This window comes from Rattus norvegicus, chromosome 6, assembly GCF_036323735.1.
Source record: "Rattus norvegicus strain BN/NHsdMcwi chromosome 6, GRCr8, whole genome shotgun sequence".
NCBI classification, from domain to species: Eukaryota; Metazoa; Chordata; class Mammalia; order Rodentia; family Muridae; genus Rattus; species Rattus norvegicus.
In genome coordinates, this window is record NC_086024.1 from 88,889,994 (window position 1) to 88,911,454 (window position 21,461).

At 41.2% G+C, this 21,461-nt stretch overlaps 1 protein-coding gene across 13 annotated transcripts in view; it reads left to right on the plus strand.

The window, feature by feature from the left end:
* Fancm (FA complementation group M) overlaps positions 1 to 21,461 on the plus strand; it is a 53,804-nt gene that overhangs the window by 27,096 nt on the left and 5,247 nt on the right. For 9 of the 13 annotated variants that reach the window (XM_063261919.1, XM_063261918.1, XM_056985576.2 and 6 more), the window contains exons 14-21: positions 1,170 to 3,045; positions 8,667 to 8,752; positions 8,852 to 8,914; positions 10,489 to 10,620; positions 12,434 to 12,590; positions 14,710 to 14,816; positions 15,830 to 16,387; positions 21,011 to 21,374. In XM_063261919.1, coding sequence (XP_063117989.1) covers positions 1,170 to 3,045; positions 8,667 to 8,752; positions 8,852 to 8,914; positions 10,489 to 10,620; positions 12,434 to 12,590; positions 14,710 to 14,816; positions 15,830 to 16,387; positions 21,011 to 21,374 — 3,343 coding nt within the window. Of the gene's footprint in view, positions 1 to 1,169; positions 3,046 to 8,666; positions 8,753 to 8,851; positions 8,915 to 10,488; positions 10,621 to 12,433; positions 12,591 to 14,709; positions 14,817 to 15,829; positions 16,388 to 19,044; positions 19,149 to 20,929; positions 21,435 to 21,461 lie in introns of those variants that run through there. The other 4 variants (XM_056985580.2, XM_063261922.1, XM_056985579.2 and 1 more) reach the window with 3 other exon arrangements.

The window sequence follows — 21,461 nt, forward strand, 5'->3', positions numbered from 1 at the left end:
CTTTCTCCTCTTCCTACTCTTTGTTTGCTCTGTGTGTGTGTGTGTGTGTGTGTGTCAGTGTCAGAGTTTCATGTACTCTAGGCTGCTTTGACTTCCATATGTAGCCAAGAATGACCTTGAACTTCTGAACCTCCTTCTACCTCTGTAGGTTACAAGAGTACACCTCTATGTTTCTTATCTGGAGTCCTGGAGATAGAACCCAGAGCTTCCAGTGTGCTAAGTAAGCTCTCTACCAGATGAGCTATATTCCCAGCCCTTAAGCTTTTTTGGGGGATGTGTGGGGGTGGGGTAGGCAGGAAACAGTTTTAATGATAACCTCCAGTGGAACACAACCAATTACTACTAAAGTCATTGCTAATAACTAAATGATAATCATTCCTTATTTTCTCTTTTCATGTTTCTTTTCTTTTTTTATTGGATATTTTATTTATTTACATTTTAAATTATCCCCTTTCCCAGTTTCCTCTCTGCAAATCATATCCCCCTTACCCCGCTTCTATGAGGGTGTTCCCCCACCCACATACCCACTCCTGCCTCACCACCCTAGCATTCCACTGGGTCATCAAGCCTTCACAGGAACAAGGGCCTCCCCTCCCATTGATTCGAGATAAGGCCCCTTCAGTTCCTTCAGTCCTTTCCCTAACTCCTCCATTGGGGTCCCTGTGGTGAGTCCAATGGTTGGCTTCAAGCATCTGCCTCTGTATTGGTCAGAATCTGGCAGAACCTCTAACCCCAGAATCCCAGAGACAGAAGCGAAGGATGTGTTAGCTTGAGCTATGAGCCCAGACCATGTCAGAAAGCAAAACAGACAAACAAACAAGGCTTCTCTTGGTTTTTCAATTGAGAATTTAAATTTACTATATGTATATTTTTTAGGAAATTAATTTCTTAATTAAATGCTAGGTATTTATAACCTTACATAGTAATTGAAGTTGTTCTGTCCAGGACTAGCCATTATGGTGGCTCTGTGTCTTGAGATTAAAAAGTAGCCAATGATTTCATAGTGTTGGCATTTACATTTTTTTCTTGATTTGTTAGAGTTTAGGGGATTTCAAACAAAATCCTTCAAATGATAACAATTTTTTTAGAAAAATAATATGGAGTAAAACTCATTTCTTAGAATTGGCTTATTTTGTTTTTCTGACTTTCTGCTGTTTTTCATTTTGTAGGATGAATGCAGCTATGAATTGAAAATTAAACCTTTTCTACAAATGGAAGATGTCTACTCAAAATATAATGCTCCAAGGAATGGATATAAGAATGTAGCCAGTGTCACCAGAATTGCTCCCAAGAAGTCTTCATTTAGACCGAGTGTCGATGCAGGAGGCTCTTTGTCAGTGACAGAGTCTGAGGAAGGGTGTGCTGACACCGTTGAACAAATGGATTCTGAATGGACCAAAATTACTTCTCTAAGGGAAAAAGCCACAACAGTGGGAAAAGGCCAGACTCGTGAGCAAACTGATGACGACCATGATGATGCAGACTCTTCAGACAGTGACAGGAATTCTCCTGCAGACGTTGTTTCCCGGGTACCACCCAGTGGTGAAAGAGTGGCAGATGTAGGTGGAATCCCCATCCTGGGTGCTGTTACTGAAGATGATAGCCATACAGGAACATTGTTAATGGAGTGTCAGGTCACAGAGAAGTCACTTGCCAGGTACTCCTTAGATTCTGGTTATAGTAGTTTCAGTGATGATAAATCTCTGTCCTCACATTTGTTTCTTCCATTGGAAGAAGAGCTGTACACAGAGAGAGCAGCTGAACTGTTTTATCGTTGTCAGCCCATGACAGAAGAGGTACTGGCTAATGTGGAGAAATTTCTATCTCATTCTCCCCCTTCCCTCAGTGGACTCTCAGACGTGGAGTATGCCGTTACTCAGGGTTTTGAACTTGACAATGAGTCCTGCTTACCCTACCCAGAGCGTGAACACAGTCCTAAACCTGGATCACCCTACCCAGAGCGTGAACACAGTCCTAAACCTGCTTCTCTGGCATTATACACTGCTGTGAATTCTCAATCAAACTTAGAATTGAATTCAGCTAAACATACTAATCCTCCTTCTGAAAAAGATTGTCTCCCTGCCACAACTCATAATAACATTCCTGATCAGCCCTCCTTCTGTGACTCTGATAGTGAAACCCACAATATTAAAAATCAGAATTTAGTATCTAACAGTTATGGTCAAATACAAGTAAACCTTGAAAATAATTTGGTTGACGAGAACAGCCATGATGATAGTGAGCCCCCAGTATTGTTCACTGATGAGGATGAGAGTTTACTGTTATTTGAAGATGATTTGAAGAATATTGAAGATGGTACTGAAGAGTTGAATGGGGTGGGCCTTCCTCCCTTGGACAGAATCAGTCAACCCCTCTGTGTGTCAGATAAAACTCTCATAAGTGAAATGCCTCCAGTCTCTCACTTCTTAATTTCGGATGAGTTGTTAGATGATGATTCTGAGCCTGAAGATCAAATCATTTGTGATACCAAGTGTTGGGAAGGTGTGGAGGGCAGAGATGAAGAGATAAAAACTGAGGGGCAGCCTTTCGACTGCTCTGCGGACTTATTCTCTGTTACCTTTGACTTAGGATTTTGTAGTTCAGGTTCTGATGATGAAAACCCAGCACGTGCATCTGATAGGAGTAGCACCCTGGGAACAGCCGAAGTGCCTGGACGACATTCCGATAAGGAGGTAAAGGATGCCAGTCATGCTTCAGGTCCACTGGGTGGAACCATATCACCCATCCCAAGTGAAAAAATGCCGTGGTCGCCCTGCGCACAGAGTAAGGAATGCGCACCTTTCCACTCTGCTCTGTCCTTACCAGTGAGGGAGAGAGCCATGAGTACGCCACTTTCTAAGGCACATCGGAGTTCTAAGACAGGAGCACACGTGCTCAAGACACTGGACTCTACCAAGGAGAAAGCCGGTGGACAGGGTTTCAAAGTGACATTGAATCCAAGATTCGACAATTTAGGATTTTCTGTAGAAGAGACCAAAAGCAGTGATCAGCTCTCAGTGTATCAGTCCCCTCGGTGCCCTAAAGGTAAGAGTCTGTCTCTGAAATGTATGACTTAATGTTGATGTTACTGCTCGGAGATTTGAAATTGTATGCCACAGGAATTTTTATGCTGTTTATTGTCAAATACACAAAGAACTGTGAAATTTGGCCAAATTACTTGTTTGTGAAACACATGCAAGCCATTTGGAAAATGTCAGTAAAATGTAGCAATAAATGCCAAGATAGTGGCTATTTAAGAAGTTGAGAAGGCGGAGGAAAGATGTTGAGTTCCATTAGATTGGGAAGTATGCCTGGGTATTGTTGACTTTCAGTTTGATACCTCAGGAATGTACATATAATTTAGATGTCTAAGGTAAAAAAGAATTGAAGTGTTAAAATTAATGAAACAAAGGAAAATTTGAGGGGGGTTGAAGTGTTTATATAACATATTTAAAAGGCTGATATCAGACCACAGGATCAAGAGAACAGTGTCTCAGAGTAGCTTTAAATTTGAGTTCCTTTTCTGTGTGTCCACCTCTCAAAGGCTGGGCTTGCAGGCCATGGCCATTAAATAACATTTAATTTTTAAAACATAGCATAGGGACTGCTCTGACTACCTCCTCACTAGTTATGGTGGTTCTCAGTGGGTAGCTTTGGATCATGACCCCTTTGATGTATCAAAGGAGTTGCTGAAGACCATCAGAATATTTGCATTATGATTTATAACTATAGCAAAATTACAAGTATGAAGTAGCAACAAAAATGATCGTATGATTAAGGGTAACTACAACATGGGGAACTGTATTAAAGGGCAGCAGCATTAGGAAGGTTGCGAACCCCTGAGTTTGGTCCCTCTGCGCCTTCAGTTCCTGTTTAATAACATCTTCATTACTCCTCATTGATAGTTGCATCATTTTTCTGGTTTTGTATCATCTAAATGAAAACTTCTCCTTGCTTTATATTTAGCAATCACTTACATACAATAGAATGAACAGCATATAGGTAAAAGAATTATTAATATAGGAATCCTTAGCTAGTACTTTTTGCTTCACCTAATTGAAAGAGGCTTTAATATGTTTTACCATACTTTATGTTTGGCGTGGGAGGAGGGTTCCTTAAAACTACTGAGGCAGTTAAAGAATAAGCTTCCTGAAGTGATAATTGCTTTTAAGTGATAAGTGCTTTTAAACTGGCTTGCTCCCAGTGCCTCTGGTGAGAGACTTGAGGTTTTTACTTGTAAACCTCTTTGTAAGGATAGTTGTGTATGGCTGTGATGCCATCTACTCAGGTAGCCGAGTCACTTGTGTGGTTGAACCTATGAGTTCATAACCTCCCAGGACACCATAGAAAAAAATCATAACATCTGGTTTCTCCCAGCCCAAATCATAACAGAATTAGAGCAAAAATAATGCTCCATTGCCTCCCATGAGCATGACTTAAAGTAGCCTACGTCCATTCCTATTATAGTCAGTTTGAATATTATCTACGTGTGCGTGTGTGTGTGTGTGTGTGTGTGTGTGTCTTACCTTTTTCCTTTTCCATTGCTGTGAAGAGATGTCATGACCCAGGCAATTTATAGAAGGAAGTAAGTTCATTGGAGCCTAAAATTAAGAAGTGAGTGTATGACTATCAGGGTGGGAAGCATGGCAGTAGGCAAGCCTAAGGGCTAGAAAAGTAGCTGAGAACTCATATCTGATCCACAAGCACAAAGCAGAGAGCTAACTGGTAATGGCATGGGCTTATGAAAGCTCAACACCTGCCCCCAGTGACGCACCTCCTTCAACTAGGCCACAGCGCCTAATCCCTCCCTAAGAGTTCCACCAACTGAAGACCAAGTTTTCAAACATACAAGCCTGTGAGGTCCATTCTCCTCCAAACTACCACATTCTACTCCCTGGACCTAATAAGTTTGAAGCCTTATCACAGGCAAAATGATTTAGTCTAACTTCAAAAGTTGTCAGAGTCTTTCACAGTCCTAACAGTTTCAAAGTCCAAAGTCTCTTTTGAGACCCAAGGCAGTCTTTTAACTGTAAAATTCAAAGAGCATATTTCATACTTTCAACCTATAATGGCACAGGATACAGACGACCATTCCAAAAGGGAGGAATAATATGGACCAAAACAAGACCCAGATCCAGCAATGCAAATTCCCAATGCTCTAGCTCTATGTCCAGTGTCAAAAGGCTTAGATGGCTGCACACTTCAGTCTTGCCTACCCCAAGACCCTGTCCTGCGCTGGTTCTGCTACCCACCTGCAGGTCTCCTTGGCAGGCTCTGGCGTCTCTAATATCATGGCTTCCTCAAACCAATCCACACTGCGCTTTCACAGCTCACACAATGGCTTCTCTGGACCTACACGCAGGAACTCTCCTGCCACCCTCCTAGCTTGAGCAGCTTCCCTTAGCTCCGAGGAAGATTCCACGACCCCTTTACCACTGCATCTTTTTAACCATATGGCTGATGCTGCCAAGTTCCACTGCCTGTTTGAGCTGAAACCTGGCCCCTCCTTGAATTACATATGCCAGTTTTGCTTTGTCATTGCTCTCTAGGAACAGATCATTTCTTAGGCCTCCTCTTTTTACAAATAGCAGGATTATTTGGGTGGGGTCTCTCCCTGAAGATACCACTCCCTTTATTCTCTTTCTCCTTCTCTCTTATAGCACAAGCGTTGGCTACCACATTAAATGCCCTGATGCCCCTTTTCACTTGCATAAGAGTGACCACTAATAACTATGTAACAGTCAGATTAGACTGTCATGAAATGTCTGCTGCAAAGGTAGTCAAAAGCACTTCCATTTAACCTCAGGCGGAATCTTAGGCCAGCTACATTCATTGCTAAAATATCACAAGAATGGTCTCTGGAGAGGATCCCTGCAGGTGTCAGATAGAGAAGCAACTGGGTAAAGAGATGAACACCCAGGTCACCCTGGATCCGACTTTGGGGAGTCTGGTCCCAGGCACTCATTGTCAGCGTATTTAAACCACGGCACAGTCTGGGGAAAAGTTTCCAGGCAGCACAGTCCAATGAGTTCGATTCTTGTTGCACAGTAAAGTTTAAGCTGTGACTACACAGAAACTCTTACAAAGTTCCTGTGACCATGACGGTGGGTTCTGTAGCCAAACAGCCTAGAGTCTAATGTGGTCTCTGACCAATAGAGGTCAGCAGGCTATAAATTGTATGTGACATCTCCCCTAAGGTTAGGTAAACGGCCTAGGGAAGGCAGAGTCTGAAATAATCATTCTAGGGAGTTGGCACTACCTGTGTACCTCCATAGCCTCCATAGGTCATTAACAGAATCCACTCCCAGCCTTCTGGGCAGGAAAGCTGGCGTTTTATCCCCTCCAATGAGAAGAAGCCCCGGTGTGTTTAACATTCCTGATCTTCCTAGTGTTCTGTGGCTGTAAGGACTTTTGTGCCCCAGCTACCTCTGTTCTATTTGTTAATATTGTCACCCTCTGAATCCCTGAGCTGTGCCTCCATGGTCCTCATTGCTCACAACACTACTGTCTTCCAAGCGCTTCTAGGATCCATGTACTCTTTCCTAGTCCGAGTCCTAAAGTCTTCCACATCCCTCCAAAAACATCATGGTCAAACCAATCACAGCAGTACTCCAGGAATCAACCAGTCTAATTACTTTTTTCTTCCTTCCTTCCTTCCTTCCTCCCTCCCTCCCTCCCTCCTTCATCCTTTTTTTTTTAAATGTATATTGGTATTTTGCCTGCATATGTATCTGAATGAGGGTATCATATACTCCGGAAAAAATTACAGACACTTCTGTAATCTGCCATGCGGGCGCTAAGAATTGAACCTGGGTCCTTTGGAGGAGTAGCTGGTGCTCTTAACTGCTAAGTCATCTCTCCAACCATGTCTTAGTTACTTTTGATTGCTGTGAAGAGATGCCATGACCAGGGCAACTTATAGAAGAATTTATTGGCATTTATAGTTTAAGAGGGTGAGTCTATAAACATCATGGCTGGGAGCATGACAGCAGGCAGGCCTGGTGCTGGAAAAGTAGCTAAGAGCTCACATCTGATCCAAAAGCACAAGGCAGAGAGCGAACTAAGAATGCTTTGGGCTTATAAACCTTAAAATCTGTCTCCACACCTGCTCATCGTTTCCGAGTGTTATCAACTGGGAGGAGGGGGGAAAGTATTCAAACCTATGAGCCTACAGAGCCATTCTCATTTAAACCACAACAGTGTGTATGGTACGGGCTGTATGTAGAATGAGAGTGGATGCATGCCATTTTGAGTGTATAGAAGTTGAATGATAATTTTTAGGAGTTCTTTCCTTCTACCATAGGTTCTAAAGACCATACCCAGGTCTTCAGGTTCAAATGCTTAATTTCACACACACACACACACACACACACACACACACACACACACACACACACACCCCTTATATTTAACTGAAAGTATTTTAGTTTTTTTAGTGAGTCCAGGTTACCCTTGAATTCCCTGAGCAGTGGAAGGTGACCTTGAAGTTTCACTCCTACCTGTGTCTCCGATGCTGGGATTACAGGTTTGGGCAGCCACAGCAGATTTATTTAGCACTATTCCTGGTTTTGTTAGTGCTGGGGTTGGAAATTAGGGAAGGCTTTGTGCTCTAACTTAGCTATAACCCACCACACCCCATACCCCAGTTCCATGAAAGTCTTTTGTTAGGAACTATGTCTGGCCTACACTCAAGGAGAAAACTTACATTTTATAAGTTTGGGCCTCATTTTAAGTATGTTTTTTGAAAGGTTTATTTTTTTATTTCCTGTATGTGAATAGCATTTTGCCTGCACAAGTGAAATGTACTGAATGCATGTAGTGTCCTTAGACATTAGAATAGGGTGTCGTATTCCCTAGAAGTAGAGTTACAGAGAGTCGTAAATGCCATGTGGATGCTGGGTACTGAGCCCTGGTCCTCTGTGAGAGCAGCCAGTGCTCTCACTGCTGGACCATCTCTTCAGGCTCTTAAAGATCTATTTATTAGCAAACTAGTATCTTTTATTCTCCTGTGTTCTTTTTAAAGGCCTTTTAAAATCTTTTTTAAATTTGTGTGTGTGTGTGTGTGTGTGTGTGTGTGTGTGTGTGTGTGTGTCTGTCTGTCTGTCTGTCTGTCTGTCTGTCTTTGAGAACACAGGCCACATGTCTGTCTGTCTGTCTTTGGAAGCCCAAAGTTGCAGGGCATTGTGAGCTGCATGGATGGATACTAAGGATTAGACTCAGGTCTTCTGGTTGAAAATCAACCCCCTTACCCACTGAACCATTTTCCCAGCCCATCACTGTTTTATAGAACTGCCTCTGTAAACTGATGTTGGTCAAACTTCTGGTGATCTTTTTGTTTTGTTAAGATGGAGTCTCACTGTGTATCCCTGGTTGACCTTAAACTCACTATGTAGACCGACTGGTCTCAAACTCACAGAGATCTTCCTCCCTTGCCTCCCAATGACCTTTTACAAAAATAAATGAGATTAAGAAATATAGAAATTTTTTTTTTTTGGTTCTTTTTTTCGGAGCTGGGGACCAAACCCAGGGCCTTGCGCTTCCTAGGCAAGCGCTCTACCACTGAGCTAAATCCCCAACCCCAGAAATTTTTATTACAGTCATCAATAATATTGTTGTGATGGAGTAACTTTAAACTATTGACCAGATTTACTTCTCAATTATTATAGTTGAACACTTAACTAGTGAAAGCGAAGATGATGTTTTCCTGAAAAAAACTAGAAAACCAAAAGGAAATGTCCTGAAGTCCCCCGAGGTAAGCCATTCATTCCTCACAGTGATGTAGTTAGGTGAGGCTCTCCCCTTTCTGACTTTGTGTTATATTTTAAACTGTTTACCTGTTTGTTTCATCTAGGATCAGAAAAACAATGAAGTTGATTCTCCTATTCATGTTGTAAAAAAGTCCAGGGTGCTTAGGGTAAGTAAATTTCAGGCATTTTTATTCCTAGGGATGTGTGTGTGTGTGTGTGTGTGTGTGTGTGTGTGTGTGTGTGTGTGTGTGTGTGTGTGTGTGTGTGTGTGTGTGTTTGGGTGTTTATATGCGTCTGTGCCTGTCCCTTGGAGGCAAGAAAGGGCATCCGATGTCCTGGAGCTGAAGTTACAGTAGTTATAAGCCACCCGACATGGATGATGGGAACCAAACTCCTTGGAAGTTGGTGCTTGGAAGAGCAGTGTGTACTCTTACCCATTTTATCATCTTTTCAGCCACAATAACCTAAATTGGTTTAAGATAAGTAATATAAGAAAAACATACACAGAAGAAAAAATTATTATACTTGATCTTACAGGTTAATGCTTAGTAGAACAATAGATACTATATCTTTTGTTGTTGTTGTTGTTGTTGTTTTTCGAGACAAGGTTTCTTTGTCCTGGAACCACCCTGTAGACCAAATTGGCCTCGAACTCACAGAGATCCACCTGCCTCTGCCTCCTGAGTGCTGGGATTAAAGGCGTACACTACCACGGAGCTGAGACCATATCTTATGTGATTAGAATTTCTACTTCTGCTAAAGAAATGGATTCATTATGAGCTTTCCTGCTGGTAACAAGTATAAATAGTAAAGAAACAGAAGTAGAAATAATAGAGAAGAAAGCAGGTTACAGAGGTGTAGTTTTTAAGAAAAAACCCTTTAGCCCGAACATTAGGAGTTGTATGTTAAACTTCTTGAGAGAGGACAGAGTGTACAACACAGCTAGCAGAGAAGCTGGCTGGGAACGGTCCTGACACCCGAATGAACAGCTCGCGTAGGGGCCCAAATGCACCTCTGCACTGTGAGGTCTTGAACTGGAGACTTTGGCCTGCCTCCTTAAGATAGTATCTTTGTCTTTCATTTGTGTTTTACTCTAGCAGCAGATATCTGCAGGCGATATCTTGTAGAGCTTCTGTCTAGTGGATCATTTGGACAAAGTTAATTAAAAACACCACTGATCCATAGTAACCTTTATACTCATATATTCACTTTAAAATTGCTTTAACATTGTGCTGTACCCAAAATGACTAGTGGTTTATACAAAGTGAATTGAAGTCAGACAGAGTTGTTGTGACAGTTGTTCTGTGAAAACTATTCCTACAAACTGAAGGTATTTGATAAACTTTCCATTCTTTAACTGGCTTTGTATTATTGTGCAAGAATGGTGGTTATAGGTCTTTCTTAAAATTTGTAACTGCTCCGTAAGTTTCTTGATTTCAAAGGTTTTCTGTATGTTTAGATGAAATTTTATCTTTTGTGAAATCCTTGAAAATCTACAGAAAACACTAAGTTTTCACAGGATCTGTTTGATGTAAAACTAAGTTGAGTGACACGTACACTAACACTACGTTACTGACACTTACGGTCTAACTGGTCAGAACATTGAGAATGTTGACGAGACTGCTTAGTCACTAAAAAGGAAAAACGAAACTAAAGTTAAATCACTCTTGAGAAATAAAATAAATCAGCCCAGTTATGTTTTTCTTTCTTATGTAAGTACTGTGTTAACTACTTTTTATAGTCAGAATTATCATCTAGCGACGATGAGAGTGAGAATTTTCACAGACCATGTCCAAAATTGGAATACTTCAAGGATCGTAACAGGAACACCAGAAAAGGCTCCAAAGCCCAAAAGAAACGGATTCATATGAAGGTAATCTTTTCTTATTCTTTTTAATGTATATTTGCTACATACACACATGTGCATGTGTATTAGAATCCACATGTATGTGCACATGCTATGTAAACACGTGATAGATAGATAGAGAGAGAGAGAGAGAAGAGGAGAGGAGAGGAGAGGAGAGGAGAGGAGAGGAGAGGAGAGGAGAGGAGAGGAGAGGAGAGGAGAGAAGAGAATTTTAGTGTATGGGAGTTTTGCCTACATTATCTATGCACCATATATGAGGCTGGGGCCCACATAGGCTAGAAGAGGGTGGGACTGGAGTTATAGATTATTGTGATCCACAGTGTGGGTGTTTGGAAAAGCAGATAGTGCTCTTGAGTCATCTCTCCAGCCCCAGAAAACACATTTTTTTTTCCTTTTTTTCTTTTCTTTTTTTTTGGAGCTGGGGACCGTACCCAGGGCCTTGTGCTTGCTAGGCAAGCGCTCTACCACTGAGCCAAATCCCTAACCCCAGAAAACACATTTTTAAAAGAAGTATTTTCCCACTAATTTTGCATTTCTGTTTTTGGAATTAAAAATTTCAAAATATACTACTTTTTGTTTTCTTTGTGTTCTGGCTTTATCTTATTGCTGGTATATTATTTTGAATGAATAAATGAAGAAATTGAAATATATTGAGAATTTTTTGTAGAAAATGTAGAACCAGACCTGAGTTTTAGGAAATTTGCTTTTTCTTATAAAAACAACAACAAAAACAATTTCTTAAAACAAACAAACAAACAAACAAACAACTACAACAGAAACTGGGGCTGGAGAGATGGTTCAGTGGTTAAGAGCACTGGCTGCTCTGGCAGAGGAACAAAGTCCAATTCCCAGCACCCACATGGTGGCCAGCCGTGACTTTACTTCAAGAGGGTCTGATGCCCTCTTCTGGCCTCTGTAGACACTAGGCATGCACGTGGTGTACAGACAAACATGTAGCTATGCTACTCACAAACATAAAACTCAAACTTTTTAAAAAGGAGAGGAAGTAAAAATAAATAAATTAAAAAAACAGTAATAATAATCTGTGACATCATTTGCTTTGTATGTGTGGCAGGGGTTGGTGCATGCCACAGTGGGAAAGTGGCTGTTAGAGGACAAATTGTAGGAGTCAGCTCCCTCGTCTAACCATGTGGCTTCCAGGGATGGAGCACAGGTTGTCATCTTGGTCCTGTTTATCTGAGGCGCCAGCTTACTGATCCCAGTTCCCCATATCTTTGTTCATAATTTTAAATATTTGAAAAACAATCCTTAGCACGTTTCCCTGCCTAGTCAATGCTTCTGATACTCAGTGTTTTCATGCCAAAACATCACTTTTATCTCTGTAGACTGTTGGGAACCATCCAGCAAGCCGACGAGTGTCCTAAATGCTGTTTTATCTAACATTATCAGAAGAAACGTTATATACATGTCTTTTTGTTGTTGTAGTTTTTAGTCTTGTTTTGTTTTATTTGTATGTGTGTGCGTGAGCGAGCACGTGTGCGTGCGTTTAAAGCATCGACAAGAAAGCCCCTTCCTTAACAGCAACGGTGTGTGTAACTTTGGCAGCTCTGGGTCGCAGTTGTGTTGCTCAGTGTTGTTCCCCCATCAAGAATGTGTAAGGTCCTGGTGGTGTCATGATCTCAACATTACACATTATACACATGTGTCCAAGTGCCACTCTGTACACCGCAATATGTACAGTTACACACAAACTCTATTTTTGAAATAAAGACCTAAAAATATACTTCTCAGAACAAGAACTGTGAACAAATTTTCTTCACCTCCATGGGGTGTCTCCATGTTTCTTGTTTCTCCACAGGCTCTAGCTCGGGGGTTCTTAGACGAGGAAGCAGAGGTCTCTGGAGAAGATGCGGACTGTGTCTCATCAGATGAGGGTGATGACTCTGAGAACGAGAAGGATTCCTCACTGCTTGATTTTGTAAATGACCGGACCCAGCTTTCACAGGCTATAAATGGTAAATGCTGTCATGACACTCGGCAATTTGAGTGTGTCTATTTTCATCTTTATTGAAAGATGGCCATCATAAACTTGGGTTTATAGGGATTAAATTCAGTATGTACAAAGCCTTCATTTGTTCACTTTTATTTAAATTCTGAGATACCTGTTTTTAGAGCTACTGGTTTACAGGCTTCTGAGTCCTCACGTTTCTCCAGATTTCCCTTAATGACTCAAGTATCAGACGTTCATTTAACCAGGGTTCAGTGTCTACCTTAAACTACCTTCTGAAAGTGAAGAACAGGACCACAACTTTGTATTCAAAACAAAAGACTTCACAACAATACCCGACTTACAGAAGTACTTAAAAAAAAAAAAATCTCAAATAGCAAGTGAAGAAGTACGGCTGACCAGCTAGGAGAATGTACTGAAAAGCTTCTATGACACAAGAAGGTTGATAATTTCTAGTTAAGGAGAAAGTGGGAGACACGAGCGTTTATGTTGACACCGTTTTTAAAAACTGTAGTAGTAAAAGGTAGTTAAACAATACATGAAAATAAGAATTTTTCTGTAATTTTAAAAAGCTTTGAGATCTTCTTTGAAAGGTGCTGAGCCTAAGTAGAGATAGGTGTCTCTCCTCTTTGTTCTAAGCATTTCATGAGCTCAGTTGTGTAGCAAAAGTCCATCTGTCACTCTGCTCCTGCTGAGAATCCTGTCAGTGCTAGCCAGAATCTCACCATTGTCTCTCCTCAGTCCTGTTCTCCTGGGAGCCTCTGTTACTCTGAGCTGCTGTGCAGCCCTCCAGCTGCCTTCCTGCTGTAAGGGAATTGTACTAACAACACCAGATTGGAACCTAACTGGTGTCCGCGTTGCCTGCTTCCCTTCTACATTGAATCCTTGTACAAGTCCTTGTATAGTCTAGGAGAGCTGCTGCCTGAGGGACTTTGAATTTGCTGTTACCTTAACAGATTTTATTGAAATCTGCAAAAGCCACGTGCATGACTGAGCATGGAGGACACTAAGCCTTATTCCAGATTCTATGAAAAAATGTGGAGAACTGTGTCCAAAAGCACATTTTTTTCTTTAATCTCTTGGTCCCTGGGAAACTTTGCTGCTTTAAGTTACACTGGACTGCAGAGACAGAGTCAATAACACTGACCTGATAAGGCTGGACTATTGATGAGCCAATCAGAACATTTCTCGCTTCATGGGTAGGCAGTCTGACTCGTTTGCTCTGAGTGTTCTGTGCATGCTCAAACGTTATTTGACCAGTTGTTTTCTGAAAGCAGATCTCCCATATTGGATAAGTTTAGTAAGGTTAGTGTTTTCCTCAATTGGTTTGATTAATCCACATTGCCCAATGTTTTTCTTCACCCAACCAGACAGTGATTTCGAGGGTAAAACTTTTGACATCCTCATTATTGTTCTTTTGAGAGTTTTTAAAAAAAATGTTTTTTTTTAAGATAGGCTCTCACTACATAGTTCTGGCTTGCCTGAACCCACTATGTAGAGCAAGCTGACCTCAAACTCACGAGATCTGCCTGCCTCTGCCTCCTGATTGTAGGATTAAAAGCATGCACCATCGCACCTGGTCTTTGACAACATTTTAAATAATTGTTTTTAGAATTCTCTCTCTCACTCTTTGTCTCCCTCATTCTCTTTCTCTTTCTCTCTCTCTCTCATCAGTTTCTTTTAAAATTTAATTGTTCATAAAAACATTTTATCCTAGAAATTATAGGAGGATCCTTTAGTTCTTTGTTGGTGTGTTGCAACAGGATTTCGCTCTGTGGCCCAGGCAGTCTTCAGGCTTGCTAAGATCCAAGGTGCCGTGTAACCATAGATTCTCTTGCCTCGATTTCTGGAATACTGAGATGTATTTGGGTTTTGAGTGAGATCTTACCATGTTGCCCAAACTGATCTATACATACAAATATACATCTGTGTGTGTGTGTGTGTGTGTGTGTGTGTGTGTGTGTGTGTGCACATGCTTGTGCATGTGTATCTTCTCTATAAACCTTGGCTTAATGTTGAGCCAAGTAAATTTGGAGTAGTCAGAGTTAAATGAAAATTTTCATGGAACGGATATTGCTACTTCATTTTAATTCTTAATTCTAATTCATTAATTCTTATCTTTACAGATTCTGAAATGAGAGCTATTTACATGAAATCTGTGCGTAGTCCATTGATGAGCACTAAGTACAAAATGGTCCGTGAGAAACATAACAGCATGAACATTTTCTCACAGGTACGTACCTTAAAAATAATAGTGGAGGGTTGGGGATTTAGCTCAGTGGTAGAGCGCTTGCCTAGCAAGCACAAGGCCCTGGGTTCAGTCCCCAGCTCTGAAAAATAGAAAAGAAAAAAAAAATAATAGTGGAGATTCACTTGACTGCAATTTGAAATACAGTCCAATTAATAAAGCTTCTATTTCATTTCTGAATTTAGGAAGTTGAAGCTAGCTACTTTACGTGAATTTTTATCCATCTAGGAGAATTAGTTTAAAGAAAATGAATAGCATTTGATCAGTTAAATTTTTTGTATGTCATACTTCTCTTAAAATGTTTTCCTTTTTCATAAAAATGTTCCTAGAGATTACAGGTGGATCTTTTTTTCCCCCTGTATTGGTGATTTGTGATAGGATTTTACTGTGTAGCCAAACTTGCCAAGTATCCAAGCTGCCACATGTAAGCAGAGCTTCCCCGCCTCCTCTGGGTGCTGTGGGTTTTGGATGAGACATTACTGTGCTGCTCTGTTTTCTTACCAATCGCAGTCCTGGGGATCAAACCCAAGGACTTGCTGCACACTGGACCCTTGCTGGACCTCCACCCTGTTACCCACGTACATGCACTGGTCCCGAACTCAACGTCCCTCTGCCTTGAGTCTTCCGAGTGGCTGGGATTACAGGCACACAGCAGCGTGCATGGATAGGATAGCTGTCATATGTAGGCCATATTTTCTCTCTCCATAAACTGCCATGGATACCTGCTGGGTAATAAAGGTATTCACATCTCTCGTTCTAAAGCACTTGGCACAAGTTTTTATGATTCACTTGTCTGGCTGCCTGCAGCTCACTGTAAATATCTAGAAGGAAAGATGTTGCTTATTTGTTTATTTATTTATTAATCTCTCAAGTTCCCATTTTTTTCATAATGAATGAACTTGGTAGATCTTCATTTAATGGAATAAGAATTAGTGCCTCAAAGAATGTAAATTCAGATTAATTATAAATTTAAATATTTCTGCCTGGCTTTCTTACAGATTCCTGAGCAAGATGAAAACTATTTAGAGGACAGTTTTTGTGTTGCTGAAGAAGAGTCTTGCCGAAGCCAATCAAGTGAAGAAGAAATTTTTGTTGACTTTAACTTAACTAAAGATTCCTTCACAGATGAGGATATAAGGTATAAAACTCGGCATGCAGTAAAGCTCAAACAAATGAACAAGAAACAAAACTGTACACGGTCAAGAAAGAAACTGTCTAGAATTATCTTACCAGACAGTGATTCAAGTGAGGAAGAAAACACTGCGAATGGCAGAGAAGATCCCAGTGCTGGTGGCCATGCTGCTGACAAGCACACACAGCAGGGCCAGCTCTGGGCTTCAGGGCCATCTGGGTCAGTGCAGCCCAAGGTCCTTTGTAATCCAGCAGGGAATCAGTCATCAGGGCAGAGACTACAGGTGCTACCAAACATAATGGATGCCGTTCCTGGAGCCTTGAATGTGAGGGCTCAGAGCCATAATCAAACCAAATCTACGTCACCACCATGTGCTAGCGTTGAGTCAAGGAAGGAGTGTGGGAACCGTCCAGTTCAGTTGAAGGTATGTAAGAAAAGGAAGAAAGGTGCCATTGTTGATTTATTTAAAAAGGTTGATTTGGGGTGTGTGTGTGTGTGTGTGTTGAATTTTATACTAAATGACTCAGTCAAAGAAAAAATAGTGTTTTGTATGTAGCAGGGTCTCAGGTAGCCCAGATCAAGCTCACACTTGAACCTGGGCAGGCTGACTGGCAACCTCAGTGAGCAGTGCTGTCATATAAAATATGACAGTGATAGAACAGGACGTGAAGTCTTTCTGGGTTGTGAAAGTTAACAGACATGCTTCTGTTCACAAATGTGCATAGACCACACATGCATACTATGTACATAACGTTCTCATGCACGAAAATTCCTAACCTGCTGAATTGATTGCAAATAAGTGCCGATGTTTGTTAATTTGTCTAACCTAGGATCCTGCCATGTAGCTCAGGCTTGCCCCAAACTCATTAGCTAGGTTGGCCTTCAGCTTCCTACTTCAGCCTCCACAGTGCTAGGATTAGAGGTGGATGCCATGATACCTGGCTCTGAGATGCCAATATTTTGTGAAGGATTTTGCGTTTGGATTCATAAATGATACTGGTTGTGGTTGTCTTTGAGTCTTCATCTAACTCCATAGATGTTGATATTGAAGAACAAATTAAAAAACACTCTCCTCAATTTTTCAAGCAAAGTTCTCTGAGTACCAGCCTTACTTCTTGTATAAATGAAGCCATCTGCTCCTAGGCTTGGTAGGAGGGTTTGGTCAGTTATCACAATTCTTATCTTTATAGGTCCCGTCAGATTTTCTGTTTATTCTTCAGTCAGTTCCACTAACTTAGGTGTTTCTAGAAACTCACGCACACCATTAAGGTTGTCCAGTTCGTTGGCTATAGACGATGACCATTAAATTTTTTTTATAATCATTTTAGGTCTGTAAAGTTCGGGATTTTCCTAGCGTGTATTAGTTGGACAGAACAAGTCCTGACATTTTCATCCTTGTCTGTTGTACTCTGATATTATCATAGTCACTCCCCATAGACTGCCGTCTCCCTTCGCTCCTCCGGTCCCCTTTTCTTACCCTCTGCTTTTTTGTCATTCATAGGCTTCATTATGGTCTCTTAGGGAGCAGGGGTGAGAGATTATTTACAAGGGCACAGGCATCTTAAGCGTGGCTACACTCCAGAAAATGTCTCTCCCACGGCACTCATTAACTGCCTTTAGATCCTCAGGTTGGGCTGGGGCCTTGTGAGCCCATCCTGCATTGGTCCCTCCTATATTGCTAATTTTAGTAATTTCAAACTTTTTACATCTATTGTGATTTTGGTTTTATTTGGGTTTTTTGTTTGTTTGTTTGTTTGTTTGTTTCCTTTTGCTTAATAGTGAAATTTGTGCAAGAAAAATGGTTTCAATGCTATGTTCTACTTGCAGGATTAAATGATTATCTAGACATGGTGGAAGTCCCAGCATCTTGCTTGTTGTGTGTTAGGCAAAGATAGTCTCTAACATTTCAGTAGACCGAAAAGCAGCTGTTTCCTCCAAGTCGCTCTGCTTCTGCTCCCTGACTCTGGAGTAGTTTCTGGGCCATTTCAGTGGGAACTTTTGGAATTCCAAGGCTGCTTCAGTGGTCCCATTGTTAACATCAGTGGGGCGGTTAGTGATTGGTGGAGGTGGCCCAGCAGGTAACAGTACTTTATCGCACAAACTCCCTGGGGCCCACATAAAAAGCCGATGCTGTAGCGGCATCCCTACTGCCAGAGCTGGGAGAGTCACCCCACAGCTCATGGTCAGCTAGGCTGGAGTGCGCAGCATGGTAAAAACAGCCAGAGAGACCGTTTCACCCTGCTAGGACAGCTGCCCTCTGACCCACACCACGAGCGGCATGAGCTCTCTGCACTCACATACACAATGATTATACACACCCTCAGTAGGAAACAGTGCCGTTACTGAATAAATTTATGAGTTTTTAAATATGGCACTTCTTTTCACTTACAGAACTCCTAATTATTTACAAATGATTGATTGCTGTGTACTGCATTTGTGATGGATTGTTTTAAATTAAGCCCCATTATTATGTGACCTCTTTACACAGTCCCATATGAAAATGTATAAAATAAATTCAAAGTTTGCCTCTGTTTTTATACCCTTTATTCTTATACAAAGGACGTAATTTAAAATAGATGTGCATTGGTATTTCCACTTTGTGAAATACATAGGAAGATACATTTACACTTGTAATCGTAGTTCAGTGCACACTTTCTCTACTTGTTTTTCATTTAAATATCCATCCCAGGGTTTATACAACAGTAGAGATGTTACTTTTCTCTATAATCCTTATGGTATGGTTGTAGCATTTTTTTTCAACCATTCAGTATTGATGTGTATCTGGCATGTTCCGAATCTTTCACTCTGCTTGTGTATATTGTCTCTGATCAAACCTGTGCGTTATCCATCTCCAGCCTTTGATGTTTTCAGACAAGTTCTTTTGTTTAGTTTTGGGTTGGGTTTTCATGTGTTTGTTTGTTTTGTTTGTTTGAGATAGCTTTTCATCCTCTAGCCCAGGCTGACCTCAATCGTGCTGTCCTTCTGCCTCAGGGGGTTAAGTTGTAGAATTATTGGAACTTTCCACCATGCCCAATCTCTCTTTTCCTTTAATTCTCGTGTTTGTTTTGTTTCTCTGTGTAGCCCTGGCCGTCCTGGAAGAAAATTCTGTAGATGAAGGTGCTGTTGAACTCAGAAATCCACCTGCCTTTGCCTCCTGAGTACCGGGATTAAAGTCGGGGGCCACCACTACCTGACTTTTCTAACTTCCATGGGGTTTTGCAGGGTTTTTTGTTTGTTTGTTTTTTCTACAAACAATTTAGAATTCCTGATTGTTTAAACTACATCAACAGGATATAACCTATCTAGTAAGAAAAGGTGTTAACATAAAGTTCCAAGGTGGCATCTTTATGGGTGTCATAGCAAATCACATACGACCATTTGCATTTCTGTTGGGAGAACGCTTGTAGTTATTATTGGCCAACTGGGTAGGCACTGTGTACTCCTTGGCTTCACTGGGCTAAAGGGTCAGATTTTAAGAAGATCCTCTGTCTCCACCAACTAGTTTTTGCTTTCTGCTTTCATGTAGTAGAATTATTTTTATACCAAATGTTTGATTTATCTTTTTAAGACTTTCTTTTATTTACATAAATACACTGTAGAAGTCTTCAGACACACCACGAGAGGGCATCGGATCCCATTACAGATGGTTGTCAACCACCATGTGGTTGCTGGGAATTGAACTCAGGACCTCTGGAAGAGCAGTCAGTGCTCTTAACCGCTGAGCCATCTCTCCAGCCCATTGATTTTTTTTTTAACGTTGTTTTTTTTAAAAGCCAAGGTCTGAGTGTGCATATCTATCATCTCTACATAAAGAATTCATTGTGAACTCAGATTTGGTTGGGCTCAGTTCATTTCCAGGGCTCTTATTTTGTTTCTGACCTCTGTGCATGTCAGCTAGCCATGGATCTGTTGTTTTCTTTACAGTGCTGGGCTTGATCCTTGGAGCCTGCATATAGACGTGTTCTCACACTGCGTTACATCTTCAGCTCTGACTTTCTTTAAGTGTTACTGAGAAACTGGAGATGATTTAGCAGTTAAGAGCATTTGTTTTCTTTAAGAAAACCTAGGTTTGGTTCCCAGTACCGATTTTCCATAGTTCCTAAAACTCCTGTAACTTCAATTTGAGGGGTTCATGCACATTTTTCTTTTGAGGGTCTCTTCGGTCACCTCCACACATGTGATGTACATCATACACTCAGGCACATATACATGCACATAAGCAGTACTGGGGTTGGGTGAGACAGCCCCATGGGTGAAAGCATTTGCCACGCAAGCCTGTTGAGTTTGAGCTTTGGTTCCTTTGGAGAGGTTGTTGTAAAGAATCGATTCCAAATTATCCTGTGATTGAAACATGAGCATGAGGGCAGGCACCCATGCATACATCATGTAATAATAGAACTTGTAAAACTAGATTAAAAGCATTACTGGGCTTTAAACACAGCTCAGTGGGACAGTATTGCCTAGCATGTGCAAGTTCCTAGCTGCAGCCCTACTATCACCTTTCTATCCCTGCCCATCCCGCAAAAAAGAAGAAAAGAAAAAAAATGTTGCTTAAGGGTTAGAGATGTAGCTTAATGGTAGAACACTTGTTTAGCCTGCACGAAGCCCTGGGTTCACGATTACAGATCAGAGAAACCCAAACACAACTAAGGTTTGTTTTCAGCTAGAAAAAGTTTCCGATTATCTAATCTCACAATTTTTCAATAATATTTTGTCTCGAGACCTTATTCCTAAAGTGCATTTCAGTCTGCTTTCCTGTTAGCAAGACATTCTTTTCTCTAGCTTAAAAAATATGTGTCCCCTGTGAAAATTTGTTTTCTCCCGTTTGATTCTAGACTGCACTGTATTTGATGACTTTCTGTTCTATTGATTGCTGTCAGCTGGCTTTGCAGTGACTTGGTAGAGTGGTGGCTTGTTTTATCTAGTCACTTCGCTATGGTAAAGTTTAAGTGCTGAAATTCTTCAGTAGGGCGAGGCAGCATCACGGGCGACCTTCACACACTGATGCACATTCAGCTGGCCTCTGACCAGGGCTTCCCCTCTTCAGGTTGGTGATCAGGACACTTCAGCAGCACCCTGCTCTGCTTCACTGCTACCTGACGCTGAGGTACTCATAGCCCCTAGACATCCGCGAGAAGGAAACAGGGCCTGCATTCTTGTAGACAGTCGAGAAATCACTACCGGTTTGGAAGTCATTTCTTCGCTACGAACAGTTCACGGGTTACAAGTGGAGATTTGTCCTCTTAATGGCTGTGACTACATCGTAAGCAACCGAATGGTAGTAGAAAGGAAGTCTCAGTCTGAAATGTTAAGTAATACTGCTAAGAACAAGTTCATCGAGCAGATTCAGCGCCTGCAGAGCATGTTTCAAAGAATATGTGTGATTGTGGAAAAAGACAGAGAAAAAGCAGGTTTGTATTTTCAAATGTTTGTAAGACTATTAACAAAATTAACTATTGCTTAGTTCATTCTCCTGTTGTCGGAGTGTGTCATTTCAT